Below are 14549 nucleotides of genomic sequence, written 5' to 3'. Positions count from 1 at the left end.
GCGCAGCACCAACACGACCTGACACTGGCGAACTGACGTGCCTGTTCTCGGACTGCGCATGTCAGACACGCTGCACAATGCGGAAATAGAAGGACCGAATGTTTATATTGTAGGGTTCTTTATTTTATATCTTCTGATTTAACCGACGGTAAGAAAGGCACTATAAACACACGTCTGATTTCTGTGCTTGTGTCTACTATTTGAAATGTTGTTATTAGCTTTAGCAAATCTTAGGCTGGTTATTTATTTAAGTTGTCTAAATACGTTTTTCCCCCTTTACAGGGATAAAACCATGAAAGCTGTGATTTTAGCTGCGGGTTATGGGACCAGGCTGCGCAGAGACCTCCTCAGTGACACATCTGGCAGATTCGAGGCTCTGATCGGCTCCCCGAAACCGCTGCTTCCTGTGGGACACTGCCCTTTGATCTCACACTGGATCCAGGCTTTACAGAGTATTGCTTGTGTGGATGAGGTCTTTGTCATTGTACGTATATGCAATATAGAATACATACATACACACCTATCTATCTGTCTATCTATCTATAGGTAGATTAGTTTGATGAGAAATATGGATTTTAAAATATTTAACAAAACTGTTAAACACATTCAACTTCTTCTGTAGAACATTAATTGAACTTGAACAGTTTGATTTCTCTATAGAACTTATAAACTGTTGGCATCACTTAAATATGTTTGCTGTTGTATAATAAATTGGTGGGAGATTGGGAATTTGCCTTGGGATGTTAGGCTGTCATGCATTTCACTTGCTTCCAACAGACCAATGACTTGTACTATAAAAACTTTGAAGAATGGGCCCAGCAGTTCCCAGCTGTCAAAGTGCTAAATGATGGGACAAGGTGCAATGAGGTAAAACCAGTGCTTGAATGTCTGCCAGATGCCTCCTCACATTTGTGCAAAATCTCTTTTCCACAGATGTACACGTCACTCAGTTTTAATAGGAATTAAAATATAAATGGTTACAATTTGTTTCTGTAATTTCTGCAGCTTCTTTCTATTCTTGTTTTAGGAACGACTAGGTGCTGTTGCATGTCTTCAGATGGCAATTAGAAAATTCAAGATAGAGGATGATATTTTAATCATTGGAGGGTAAGGTTTCTTAAATTTCTTTGGTTGCAAAGTAAATGGAAATTAATTGACATTCCCCATGAGTTCTCTCACATATATTTCTGCAACAAACCCTGCTGCTATTCCGTTCCTTGTGTAGTCTGCTGAAAAAAATGAGCTGAAGCTAAAATGTAGCAAAATTATTCTGCACACAACTGAAAAGTCGTACGCACTTATTTTCACAGGGATACCTTATTCAAGGAAGATTTCAGCCTCTCAGGCTTCATGGATCAGTTTTTTGATCTACAAACCAAATGTGATGAAAGTAATCTGGTACTGTCATACGAGTGTAAAGATGAAGGTGAGCAGAGCAGCAAATCCTACGAGACAAAAAGTTTCAAGTTTGCAATTATAATATATATTGACAATGATACCTGGCTTCTCCGTGCCTTGTTCCTAATACATGTGCTGGGCTGAGGGCAGTTAAACAAGCTTATTTTCTCTATAAAACACAAATATTTATCCAGTGCACTTTCAGAAACATTCACTTTCTATACAAGAACATGTGTTTCCTGCCTTTCACAGAAACCTCCAAGTACGGTATTCTTGAAGTGGACAAAGACATGCGTGTGTGCTGTATGAAAGAGAAACCATCCCCTGCTGAAACAAATTCAAGGAGAGCAGTAAGCCCCCCTATTTACAGCGTAACTTACTCTTCCAGCCAGTGAATGAAAAAACAAGTTTTAAAATGTGTAATGGAATTTGGTAATGGGTTCTACAGATAAAGAATAATGTTTAATAAATTAGATCAGTGTTATCTTGGTATACACACCGATCAGCCATAACATTATGACCACCTGCCTAATATTGTGTAGGTCCCAAAACAGCCCTGACCGGTTGAGGCATGGACTCCACTAGACCTCTGAAGGTGTGCTGTGGTATCTGGCACCAAGACGTTAGCAGCAGATCCTTTAAGTCCTGTAGGTTGCGAGGTGGGGCCTCCATGGATCGGACTTGTTTGTCCAGCACATCCCACAGATGCTCGATTGCATTGAGATCTAGGAAATTTGGAGGCCAAGTCAACACCTTGAACTCGTGATTCATCAGACCAGGCCACCTTCTTCCATTGCTCCGTGGTCCAGTTCTGATGCTCACATGCCCATTGTAGGCACTTTCGGCAGTGGACAGGGGTCAGCATGGGCACCCTGACTGGTCTGAGGCTACGCAGCCCCATACGCAACAAACCGCGATGCACTGTGTGTTCTGACACCTTTCCATCAGAACCAGCATTAACTTTTTCAGCAATTTGAGCTACAGTAGCTCGTCTGTTAGATCGGACCACACGGGCCAGCCTTAGCTCCCCACGTGCATCAATGAGCCTTGGCCGCCCGCGACCCTGTCGCCGGTTCAGCGCTTTTCCTTCCTTGGACCACTTTTGACCACTGTAGACCGGGAACACCCCACAAGAGCTGCAGTTTTGGAGATGCTCTGACCCAGTCGTCTAGCCATCACAATGTGGCCCTTGTCAAAGTCGCTCAGATCCTTACGCTTGCCCATTTTTCCTGCTTCTAACACATCAACTTTGAGGACATAATGTTCACTTGCTGCCTAATATACCCACCCACCTGTCAGTGGTCATAATGTTACGACTGATCGGTGTAAACAGCTCTGGAATTTTTTTTAGCAACTTTTAGCAACTAATAACAACTTTGTGCATTCTCCCTTTTCTCTTGCAGTGTCCCTGTTGCTATTTGTTCTCAAAGACAACAATCCCTCTGCTGGAGACATTTCTTGAAGAAAAGAAGGTACACAAAGTTTATATTGTTGCATCATCTATATGAAAGATAATATTTTTGTCTTCTTTAGATTAATATGTTTGTTTTATAATAGAATGCACCAATTGAAACAAGAGATGCACCTGGAAACTTCTTGTCATGGCTCATTTTGAGGTATTAACTTAATTTCCTCTTCCTGCTACTAAAGCCATCTGTCTTCACATTGTTATTATAGGAGTTGACAATAACATATTAAGACAAAACAGTCTGTTCTTAACTCAAGTTTAGTCATGTTTGAACTGTTACTGCTTTATTTCAGGAAGCCTGTGTACATACATCAGATCTCTGGCCGTTTCGACGTTGGAAATCTTGCGTCCTATATAGAATGCGATGCCTACTTCAAAGACAAGCTGAAGGGTGATAGGGATTATTTAAAGTAGGACTGTCCACAAATGATAAAAATGATCAATAACGCACAATCGAGGAATCAAAGCACCGTTCAATGGTCAGCATGGGAATTGTGGACCTTGCAACATAAGAAAACAAAGCCTTAAAAATATCTTTCAACATTACATGGAATTCATAGTGAAGAAATCAGGTTCCTTTCACCCATTTCAGTTTCTGGCATTGGAAAAAAAAAAAACAGTCCCACAGAAATTCTGAGATTTGCCTTTGTGATCAAATAGAATAAAATGTAAACTTGTATGCATTTTGATATGATCACAAGACTGTGTTTAGTCTTGGGAGGTCATAATTTTATTTAAATTATGTATATTGCTCTTTTTTATGGGTATGCAAAAAGACAAGTACACATTTTTGAAGAGACCTTAATAACTCTCAATAAAGGCCAAATGACCAAATCGTTTGCAAAAAAAACAAAACTGTGTGGATTTCCCTGAAACATATAAGCTAGTTATAATTATTGTATAGAGTGATTTTTATACAATGCAGCCTGATAAAAGGAAGAGGGCTAGTTTTTTTTACAGGTAAATAAATTAACAGCAATAAGAAAACAACATTTACATTTCAATAACCTTTATTAGAAATTGATTTGTTACTTTAGTTTCCCAAATAAAGCTAAGTCTTCCTGATGATTCAGTTATGTGACTTAAGAAACATGGAGTCTGTTGCATCTGTCAGAGGCCTTCTCACTGCGGTTCTCCATTTTGGCGATCCTGGAGCCGAACTGCATGGCTCTCTTGGGCAGCGTGGCGGCAGCGGCAAGGCCCAGTTCCCTGGCAGCCAGGCGGAGGAGCAGCTTCTCCCCCAGTCCCCGTGGCAAGGACAGGTCTGCTTTGGCCCACACTGGCACAGCATTCAAGAAACTCACCACCTCTTCATCCAGGAACGGGAACCTGACAGAGAACAGGGAATTCCACTGTAACCTCTTTGTCTGTTAGTTGTTACAGTTTTAATGGTTTCTTTGTTACTACTTGTGTGTGTGGACAGCTTTACTGTTCTGCGACATGTTTCGCTGGATTATGGTAAGTGCTGGTTTGTATCAGGAGAAAGAATGAGATTCTAAAGCTGTTGTGTGACATCAGGACCAAACATAACTTCTAGCCATCCATAACAACATGTGCTACTCAAATGTAATCCAAACAAATATACACCTTGAGCAAAGAACAGAGGGATGAGATCAGTTTCCACAAGGGAACACTTGCCTTGCTTCCTTCCCATGATCTCCGATGATCCGGTCATCCCTGCCGAGATTCCGTGAAGAGATCCTGCCCAGCTCCATCCCCAGCTCTTGGACCAGCCCTTCCAGGCCTGAGGTTTTAAAGCGAACACGATGGCGGGAGTACCCAGCTAGCTGCTCATCCGCACCAATTCCAGTGAGCACTACCTGAACAGACACAGCACAAGTCAGTCAACAGAAGCATAAAAGGGTGCTATTTTCCAGAATGGCAAGTATACACACGTTTGTTTATGACCACCCCACGCCGAAAGTTAATTTACATATGCACCTTTGCAGTTGATGTATATGGTCGCCGGTCCGTGCCCTCTACTGCAAAACCAATTCCTCTTGAAGCAAACCACACCGCACAGCCGATACTGTCATCTAGCACTGTGTCTAATGGATGTACCAAATGACTGATGTGTTTGTGTCTCATTTCTTGAAGTTCCTCCTTTACAATATTGATTTCCACAAAATTCCACCTCCGCGTCGGGTTTATTGCCTGTAGCTCTTTTAAGCCAGCCCTGCCAGTAATTCTGTCGGGCACATCAAAACATACAGATTGACTGCATTCAGCAGAATCAACCTTGGCTTTTTCACAGTCCTTATCCTTATTTAGTTTTTTGGTAGATTGCTTCTGCTTCTTCGGTTCCTGCAATTGGAAAGCCACATTCAAAAGATCAATTGGCTTTTCTCCAGGGATATGATGGTCAGCTAAAATCGCAAGAATCATTGAGTCGATACCACCAGAAAACAGAATGGCAATATCTGCTCCGTCACTGGAAGACTCCGACAGGGATGCACTAGGAAGGCTCTGGACACGCCGCCTCACTGCCTCACTTAACACATCTATAAGCTGGCAAGCTAGTATCTTCTTTTCGTCATTCTCCAATAACACATCGAGATCTTGAAAAGATGGCTGGGCACTAAACATATGCTGCAACTCGGGCTGAGTCTCTGGGATGGTATCGTTTAAGGGAACAACTGGAGCGGTTAGGAAAAGATCAGATTCATTCATTACTAAAGACACACAGTTGGACAAGCCCTCCCATTTCAGGTCATGGTTTAAGCTTAGTTGGCAAGAATATTTCCAAGGATAAACCTCTAAAACTAAACATCCCAACAGAGAAACAGCCCTCAAATCAAGCTTATAAACTCCAATAGCTGGTACTTCCTGCCACTCTGTGTGCTCAGCTGCAGGTTTTAAAGCAGCCACAGAAGTAAGAGTAACCGACTTCCCTCCATCGTCGCACTGCCAGAGAAGACTTCGTCGGCCAAAGAAGTCTCTGCCAAACCACAGGCAATGACTGTCTGCCTGGTAAAACATGAAAGCCCAGGGTCCTTGAATAGATGACAGAGTAGACAGGATATCTGCATCACGGACACATTTTGAAAGAATCTGGAAAACAACTTGTGTATCGTTTTCTCCACTTCTCACCGCCAGGCCACCGAAGACTTCCCCGTTCCAAAGGAAGAGGTTCCCAGCCTCATCTTGCAATGGCTGAGGAGTTAGGCTACCTCTCAAATGAAGGACATGGCCAGAGAAAACACAGCTGTAGCTCAAATCAGTTGCCGTTTTGGTTACTTCTTGACTACAGCTGGGTCCTCTCTTCTTCAGGTTCCGAATCAGGGTTTTCTCCAGTGCCGACTGTGAGGAGGACAAGTTCACAACACAACAGATTCCACACATTTTCCTTTTTTAAATAATCCTTCCTTTCTTAGTCGTTTGTTTTTCTCTCCAAAATAAAAATCATATTATTGTTCAGGGTTGCTACAAATCTTGATACTCCTTCTTCATGTGGTCCAGTGACTCTGGAAGAATGAAAATAAAACTACATAAGGTACATAAGGTAATTGCATCCAATTAACAGTTTTAAAATGTCAGGGTTAAAACAATAACATGTTCAAATCTAACAAAAAACAATCACTACATGAAAGTTCAGGTGGATGCATGTTAAATGCAGAGACTTTAAAAGGTTGTGGATTATTATTATTATTAGCGAGGACTACGTTAAAGAATCCCTCAATGTGTACACATTATGAGTATGAATAATAACACAATTTAGTCACACATAATAACTTGTGATTCTAACTCACTTTTGCATGTGGCCAGGGTTTCGGATTTGTCCTCCAGAAAGAATATATTGCTGTTCTGCTGCTGTACATAGACTTTCTATCATAAAAGGAAATAAAAGCTTAATGTCGAATTCATTCTCCCTCCTTACCTATTCAATTAATAACAGTTACACCCTAAATCCATTTTTACTATATATATGGAAGGAAAGCTTTTTCAAAGACTACAGGCCCCACCAGTCTTTTGATGACACAAGATATAATTCACATTCACAACCACAAAGCTGCAGGCCTAATACATTAAATAAACAAAAAAAGCAATTTCGTACCCTGTTTTTCTTCAGATTGGAGAGCTCATCAATCACAACCTTCTGCTCTTTCATCTGTAATACCGAAATGTGTATTATGCCACAAACTTTCAGAAGTCTTTGATAATGATCTATGCAATGGTATTAATAGAAAACAATCAATGGGCTTTATTTTTTAGATCCTATCAAATATGTGATAATATATTATGCATTGAGGGTCATAACTGATGGAAACATTATTAGCTTAACATATGAAAACCATAACGTGGAGGCAGTTTTAATCAATCAAGGTTTCGATCACAAACACTGTAGTAACTGAGTCCATTCGCATATCTTACCTTTTTATTTAACTCCTCTTTCTGTTTCGCTTTTCCGTTAATTTGATCATCTTTCGCTTGGCTTTTATTAGACATCTTGAACGTCTCGATATATCGTGTTAATTTTAAGAGAAATAGATCACATCAAGGAGCAAACTACTAGTATGGGTGCTGACATATTTCTACAATGTGTTTCAGTGAGCACAATGACAAGAGAACATTTGCTTTCGGAATTAAAGGTCGTCTCAAACAAGTAGCGCCCCCTGGTGCCGGGAAGATCCCTGCATTTCACATCCACCCTCTGGCGTCGAGAATATTCAGTAACAATATTGCACAAATCATTAGTTATATTTGTCCTAAACACAAGTAAGTGTATGTACATGTGCTGTCTTTTAATTTAGTCTCCTCCTTCACATTTCATCGTAAACATGATTTAACTCTGAATTTGCAAATTAAACGTCTGCATGCAAGAATGTTTTTATGTATTTCATTTCTAGGCCTGTAATAGACCCCGCTTCCACCAGCACATGATCAGAATATCACGGTACAATGTGAATTCTACATAAGAACATCCAAACAAACAGCAATACTGTTTGGGTCAACTTTTATAACTGCCACTTACAATTTCACTTTTAATAAAATGTTCAGCGAATGTGTACAGGTGCAGAGAATTCACGTGACCTACCTAAGGAAGGGCAGAACAATAATGCTGCAGATGTCAAGTCACGTGATCTTTTATTGAATGGAAAAGGAAGCTATACAGGGCAAAATCCAGGAAATGGTCTTGTAACATTTTGAAAAAGGATAACTACTTTATTGCTCCCATTTTACCTTGAGAGAACAGTTTGAGTTATGACACACTAAAGTCTATGCATATTAATAATTGTTCAACACACTGATCTTCTGAACTTTGAGTAAAAGTCTGACTCTAGTCTCCAGAAATCTGTCTGATACATTAATAGTCAACGATTACTATTTAACCTTCTGCATGTAATCAGAAAAAAATAGTATTCAACAGTGCTCCAATATATCCCATATATCGTTCTTTTGTGTTAAATGCTGCTGAAATCATGAACAGAGGAATGCTACTCTATCGTTCTTGGTTTCCAGTTTTCAACCCTGATTTTACAAAGGGTTGATCTTTATGTTTTATAGGTCTGAAACAAATGACAGTGCTCTAAAATAACAATTGAAAATGGCAATGAATTCCATCCTGACAACTGCATTTGCATGTAAGAAATAAATAAATACCCAAACAAAGAAATACATGAATAAAAACTCTGTTTGATTAGAATATTTCTGTGGGTATGAATTATATTTGTGAGTTTTTTTCAATCAACATAATGCTAGGTTTTTGCGAAATTAAAAATACAATGCACATCCCGTTTTCTTTTGGATCCTTTCACTAGAATTGCTAACAAAGAGAAATGGAGTTAGAGTTATTTACTAGTTACACCTGTAGATGTAAATGGTATAGATGATTCATCCATTGTTAATTTGTTCATATGAATTTATGTTAAAGTTTTACAAATTCATATTTTAATGTAATTGTTTAAGAAGTGGTGCCCCACTGGTATATAAAAAAAAGATTTATTGACAGGATATGTAGCAAAACATAATAAAATGTATAACAATTACAAGATTAAATTTCATGACACAGCAGTTCGATCATCATTACTTTACGTCTATACATACAGTGGAGTGCCACTTAAAGCCACATCTATTCAAGCTATTCTCTTCTCTTCTCTTCATGCAGGTGTGACAGAGGACATGGTTTACACTGGCAGGCCACAATGCACTGTATTGCAAAACTGGAGGACTTTGGCTTCTGATACTACAATTTAATGTGTTTACTTAACCTTTCATTTCCCCCCTGAGCAGCTGTGTATACTGTAATCTTTTGTCTAAGTGCAAAGTTTTCTCAAATTACAAAAGTTCCTAAATTGAGGTTTAAATTTCCCATTAAATTGTGTTCTTTCTGTTATGTGTGAAGAACATCCACTGTCAACTTAATCAGATTAGGGCATATGTTTCAAATAAATTATACTTGATCTCCTTGGAATAAGATTGAAGTATTTCATAAAAGATTGCAGCATATTATGGTGTACACATTACTGTGTCTATTTATTTGGTCACAAATATGTGTTTATGTGAAATCCTTATGGTTTTATTTACTTTTCCAAATGTTTCAGGAAAAAAGATTTTCAGACGATTTCCTAAACAAGATTGCTGGGAATACAATACAATACTCATAGTCAAAGGTACAGGCTAATGGTCAGGCAATCAAGCAAACAGGATGGTTGGGAGAAGACAAGGGTTAGTGGCTGAAAGAGAGAACACAAGTCTGATACACAGGAAGGCAAACACTGGGAAAGAATGCTCAGAATTGCAACTTGGGAGAAAACAAGACTTCGCAATAAGGCATATTAATCTTTTTGACACTGACCTCCCTCCATATACAGGGAACAGAGGAAGGCAGTTGTAAGTGACTGGAAGAGCTGGACCAATGAGAGACAGGGGATGCTGGAACATTTGCACATGGTGGTGAGTATGGACCATCTGGGATGCTGTTCAGAATTCAGGAGACAGTGACCTCTGGAGACGAACCGGGGAAGCATGGGGCGAAAACATGACAGTAAGTAATTTAGCAGGGAAAAAAAACATAAAATAATAACACCCAGCAATTAACAGGCTATGGGATAAACTAGCAATGCCCAGAAGTCTAGTACTTAGTATTTTTAGGAAGTCCATTTTGAAACAAAAGGGAGGGGGGAGTTTCGTAAATGAGCTATCATGAATATTAAGGCATTCCATTTAAGACATTTAATTGCACATTGTTTAGATGTATTTTCAATGGAATATAACATATTCTATCAAATCTATTTGCCCAAAGCCAAATGGTTTCAAACAATTGCTGTAAGCTTTTTGTTATTTGTATGCTAATTCTCTAACTTACCAAATTTGAAAATTCCCAGAAGTAATTGTGCCCAAGGCCAACCAGTCGGTCATTCACACAGCTCATGAACATTTTGTTGGATGCCAGTTCAAATCAAAGTGACAAACAACTCACCATACATTTAAGGTCAACAGTCTCACAAATAGATAAAGTCTGAAGGTTTCAGTATTGATTGTAACACCTGTTTGGTGTTTGTCACTCTTTCCTAAACACACAGCCGACTGCCAAGTACTGTGCAATAATAGACAACCTGCTTCATCTGTTTACTTGCACAAATTGCTATTAATACTTCTTCATGTCTCAAAGACTAGTGTTTAACAAAGGCATGCACAGCAAAACATTCTTTCAAATGACTGAGTACACAAGCAGCCTGATGTCATTTTCCTAAGTCGTCAGGCTTTTTTTCAATAAGAATGTGTGCATAACATTCAGGATGTTCCTCGTGATACAAGTACAGTAACTGGCATAACAAATATTATATAGCATACTGAATTGTCTTGCTTCAAGTGCAAGTGCATTTTCAATAATGCCCAAGATATTTGTGATTGTTTCTTAAAAAACACAAAACACATGCATTTGCTTTTGTTGCTCTTTCAATGTGCATTTGTGTGCATTTTTACAAATTGGACGGAACGCAAAAAGTATGATCAAGTTCACATTAAAATAAATAAATATATTTGCGATACTAAATTTAGGACTGAAATTGTTTTGTTTTCCATGCCAGCCTTGAACAGTATCTCAGAGACACGAACTTCCCTTGGGCCGTGTGATGGGAGACATGACACAGCATGATTCTGTTACTAGGATGATCACATGCTGGCATGACATCACCCGCCAACACAGATGCTTTTATCTTTTTAAAAACATTCCACAAATGTGCAAAAGAAAGATGGCTTTAACACTCAGATAAACTCCAGATTATACTGAGGCTCACTAGGGGAAGCCACATCATTTTTTGTGATGTTTTTCAATAAGATAGATAAAAAAAGAAATGAATGAATGAGACATTTACTATAGTAACCGAGAAATTACTCAGTGTCAGTAAAAATACAATATCAAAAGATAACATTTCATTTATCTTCATAATAGTCCTAAGCTAATGATTATGCCGGCTTGTTATTATGCTATTTATGACCAGATCTCACACTAAATAACCTTTGTGGTGTATGACTAATTTGTATTAAATGTCTGGTAAACATTTTCCAAAGTTATAAGGAACAAAACATGGTATAGGTAAATACTTATTAAACCAGTTGGTATCCCTAATCTATTTTTGGAATTAGACAAAATACAACTATTTAACATTAAGCCAATTATAAAACTGATATTCATAAATTAAATTGTCATCAAATTTCAATGTGATTTAGTATTCAAGTCATTAGCGTGTAATTGTCTCGCAAGAAACATGATTATTAAGACAAGAGTGGTAAATTATTGTACTAATTTGCAGTAATTTTTGTTGCACACAGTATTATTTATTTATTTGACAAACACTGGAGAAATCTGGGGAAAGTATCTTGCTCAAGAGTACAAAAGCAACATCTCACCTGGGTTCTGACCTATGACTCTTTGGTTACAATTAATCACTATAACACAACGTTGTCCATATTGATATTTAATATAAGACTTTTATCAACAGAGAGAGGCATCCAGTAAAGCCACATGTTTGATTAAGGACCCCATCTTCCCCAGCTAAACTCAAACTAGCCTGACCTTTGTGTTTTTCACCAGCCCTCACGTGAAGCATAACGTTAAACAAGGACAGCTATTTCCAAGTGAACAAATAATAATGACTTCTGCTTTCACTACTATTTCTTGTTTTCCCTGTGTTCATTATTGACTTAGCCTTGCAAGAAAATAAACAGAAAAAAACCATGGGATAATACATAGGTTTCCAACCATCTCAGCAAAACAGGTTTTTTTAATGGTTTAGTGGTTTTCAGAGTTTTGACACTTGTCTAAATGAACAAGGTTCCCATATAATCCTATGAACATTTTAAAATACAGCATGTTTTTATTTTGTACAAAAATAATATTATTGACACAAGTCAACTTGGATTTGAAATACTTTCAAGTGCTCAGTTTCTTAAAGAGAAACAATAGAAAGCCTGTGTCACGAGTGGGGCGTGACTGGCCTTAATCACTTATTTAATTATCGTTTGTTGGGTTCTTTTTTTACTATTCATTATTGGATGCACTAAATTATCTTATCTTACTTTTCCTCTTTGTTATTTTGGCTTATTAATAACCTTGTTTTGGTTCCTTTGTTCTTTATTTCTTTGATTGTTTTGAATTGCTTAATTGCTTATTTAAGTTATTAGCCAATCATACGCCCTGGTCGCATTCCCTCATGGACTTCCCCGCATCACCTCCTTAATTACCGTCACCTACACCCCTGACTTTTGTGTGCGGGGCTTTAGAAGGGAGGGATATTTCTTTATTAGAGCCAAGGGAAAGGACTACCAGTCAACAGGTTCTAGGGGTTTTGGATGGCCTATATCAAGCACATGGGTTGAAGGCAGAGCTTTGTGCCCAGTTCTTACAAACCAAACAGTATAAGGAGGAGACTTTGGGGGCTTTCACCTTACGGCTGCGCACGTTATTTTCCACAGGGGTCGGCATGGGATGAAGACACTTTCTGGGACCAATACCTCTCCTGGCTGCTGGAGGGTCCAGTCAAATGAGCTTCAGTGGGGGGAGGGGTACCGGCCTTGATTAGAGCATCGCTGGATGGAGCAAGGACAGTTATCTTCCCTGATTGTGTTTATTTGTCATTTGTTTTACACAGCATTCGTGCTCTGTGTGTGTCAAACCAAACCTGTTTAAATACAAATATTACTTACCACCTGTTGTTGTCTTGGGGTCCGATCGCACCTGCCTGGGGAGAAAATTTGAAGGGGGTTGCAAGTTCAGTGTTTCACACTGAACCCCCTCAGATGTGACACCAGATGTCACCATTGTGAATTACTCCAGAGACCAAATAAATTATGCAAAAGTTAGAATGCATATTTTACTGATAATGATACATGGCAAGATGTATAACTGTTATCAAAAGCAGATTCCTGCAAATCATTGGTATAATTCTGTATTGCTATGCTTAATCTTAGAATTGGAAAATTTTCAAATAATTAAATTAATCAGTAAATATTAGGCATATTGCTTATGACATAAGTTGTGTGGAGTTTCCAAGTAAGTACTTATGTGCTGGGTATACTTATGAAAGTCACTATTTGTATACTGCATATATGTAAACAAACATAATCATTCCACAAATGTTGAGGAAATTTAAATCAAACATACAAAACCAATATAAAATATTATGATATTTAAAAAAAAAAAAAAAAAGATTCTACTGAAACAATGCCCTGATTCCCACCCCACCATTAACCAGATATATCTGGTTTCTGGCTGTCACAAAAAAAAGAAAAACATGTTAAATAAAGAAAGGGTAATAAAAATAAATAAAGAAAAATAAAATTAGCCCATATTTAAATGCATGTAATACTGCTTTCTGCTTTCTAGGGGAGTTGGTAGAGTATTTGATAAGGATAGTGCGTTTTATTCACTTAAGAGCATGACTAGCACATTCCACAGCACAATCATTACTCTTGCGACATATCAAACTCTCACAGGAAAGAGCGTTTTGTGTGCTTTTTAAAGTCTTGGTATGATCAATGTGATTAATACCAAATGCTCCAACCAGCAAATCACTTTTCTTAATCTTGTTACATGATGTAATCATGCATCTTAAATTATTTAATTGTGGGTTATGATTGCACAATGTGCACCCAAATTTAAAGGCAAAATGTTCCTTAACTATTTTCACAATAACCTACCCCATATGTAGAGTGCTCCTCATTGTTAGAATCTGCAAATTACATTACCTGTGGCTGACTTAACATGTGGCCTGTGGTTAGTAAATCCTATGTCTTAAAAAACTAATTTACTAGTTGGTAAAAACAATACAAACAAACACTTACACAACTCGGTGGCAACATATGGCTAGACGAATATCCACTGCCAACACAAAGCCTGGTGAGTTTAAATCTACATTACTCTGACATCATTAACATTGAGCTAAGCGATAAAAATACACCATTACCAATTAAGCAATTAAGTAATTCAATAAATGCCTGTAATTATGAGCTTGAATTAAATCTGCAAAGCTTGAACAATAAGGAACAGGTCATTAAAGCTAGCCACGTAGCAGCTATTGCTGGAATCCATTGTAGAAGTGATGGTAAAAGTAATGCTGTCAGTCTGACAGTCTAGAAACACTACAGCCTTCAGAATACCCTGTCCGAAAATCACATTTGAGAGTTACCAATTCAAAGTCAGATTGGATTGGATACTTTGGATTCTTTTCTTCACAACTAT

The 14549-nt window shown here is 38.2% G+C and overlaps 3 protein-coding genes across 4 annotated transcripts; 1 reads left to right on the top strand and 2 right to left on the bottom strand.

Annotated features, from left to right (window-relative positions):
* Window positions 1–15: 15 nt before the first annotated feature.
* LOC136711444 (uncharacterized) lies at window positions 16–3858 on the top strand. 2 transcript variants are annotated; one of them, XM_066687725.1, is made up of 9 exons: window positions 16–148; window positions 283–484; window positions 778–867; window positions 1028–1107; window positions 1311–1426; window positions 1651–1748; window positions 2802–2870; window positions 2956–3014; window positions 3160–3858. In XM_066687725.1, the coding sequence occupies exons 2-9, from the start codon at window positions 293–295 to the stop codon at window positions 3278–3280; spliced, it is 825 nt and encodes a 274-aa protein (XP_066543822.1). In that variant the 5' UTR covers window positions 16–148; window positions 283–292; the 3' UTR covers window positions 3281–3858. The 2 variants fall into 2 exon arrangements, with proteins under 2 accessions (XP_066543822.1, XP_066543823.1); XM_066687726.1 differs by lacking the exon at window positions 2956–3014.
* asnsd1 (asparagine synthetase domain containing 1) lies at window positions 3859–6208 on the bottom strand. The gene is made up of 3 exons (XM_066687724.1): window positions 4808–6208; window positions 4505–4686; window positions 3859–4195 (listed from the first exon to the last, which is right to left on the bottom strand). Exons 1-3 carry the CDS (start codon window positions 6206–6208, stop codon window positions 3949–3951), a joined length of 1830 nt encoding a protein of 609 aa, XP_066543821.1. The 3' UTR covers window positions 3859–3948.
* Window positions 6190–7377, bottom strand: asdurf (ASNSD1 upstream open reading frame). Its single transcript, XM_066687727.1, has 4 exons — window positions 7238–7377; window positions 6921–6974; window positions 6616–6691; window positions 6190–6330 (listed from the first exon to the last, which is right to left on the bottom strand). Exons 1-4 carry the CDS (start codon window positions 7310–7312, stop codon window positions 6290–6292), a joined length of 246 nt encoding a protein of 81 aa, XP_066543824.1. The 5' UTR covers window positions 7313–7377; the 3' UTR covers window positions 6190–6289.
* Between the last annotated feature and the right edge of the window lie 7172 nt (window positions 7378–14549).

Source organism: Amia ocellicauda, chromosome 16, assembly GCF_036373705.1.
Source record: "Amia ocellicauda isolate fAmiCal2 chromosome 16, fAmiCal2.hap1, whole genome shotgun sequence".
Lineage (NCBI taxonomy): Eukaryota > Metazoa > Chordata > Actinopteri > Amiiformes > Amiidae > Amia > Amia ocellicauda.
This window is presented reverse-complemented; position numbering and strand designations above follow the sequence as displayed.

Coding starts and splice junctions, on each gene's coding strand:
- asnsd1 (XM_066687724.1), bottom strand. CDS start 6,208: ATGTGTGGAATCTGTTGTGTTGTGAACTTGTCCTCCTCACAGTCGGCA. Junction 4,687..4,807: donor CATATACATCAACTGCAAAG/GTGCATATGTAA, acceptor GTGTCTGTTCAG/GTAGTGCTCACTGGAATTGG. Junction 4,196..4,504: donor GATCATGGGAAGGAAGCAAG/GCAAGTGTTCCC, acceptor GTTCTCTGTCAG/GTTCCCGTTCCTGGATGAAG.
- LOC136711444 (XM_066687725.1), top strand. CDS start 293: ATGAAAGCTGTGATTTTAGCTGCGGGTTATGGGACCAGGCTGCGCAGA. Junction 1,427..1,650: donor ATACGAGTGTAAAGATGAAG/GTGAGCAGAGCA, acceptor TGCCTTTCACAG/AAACCTCCAAGTACGGTATT. Junction 2,871..2,955: donor CATTTCTTGAAGAAAAGAAG/GTACACAAAGTT, acceptor GTTTTATAATAG/AATGCACCAATTGAAACAAG.
- asdurf (XM_066687727.1), bottom strand. CDS start 7,312: ATGTCTAATAAAAGCCAAGCGAAAGATGATCAAATTAACGGAAAAGCG. Junction 6,692..6,920: donor CCAATCTGAAGAAAAACAGG/GTACGAAATTGC, acceptor CTTTTATGATAG/AAAGTCTATGTACAGCAGCA. Junction 6,331..6,615: donor AACCCTGGCCACATGCAAAA/GTGAGTTAGAAT, acceptor TCATTCTTCCAG/AGTCACTGGACCACATGAAG.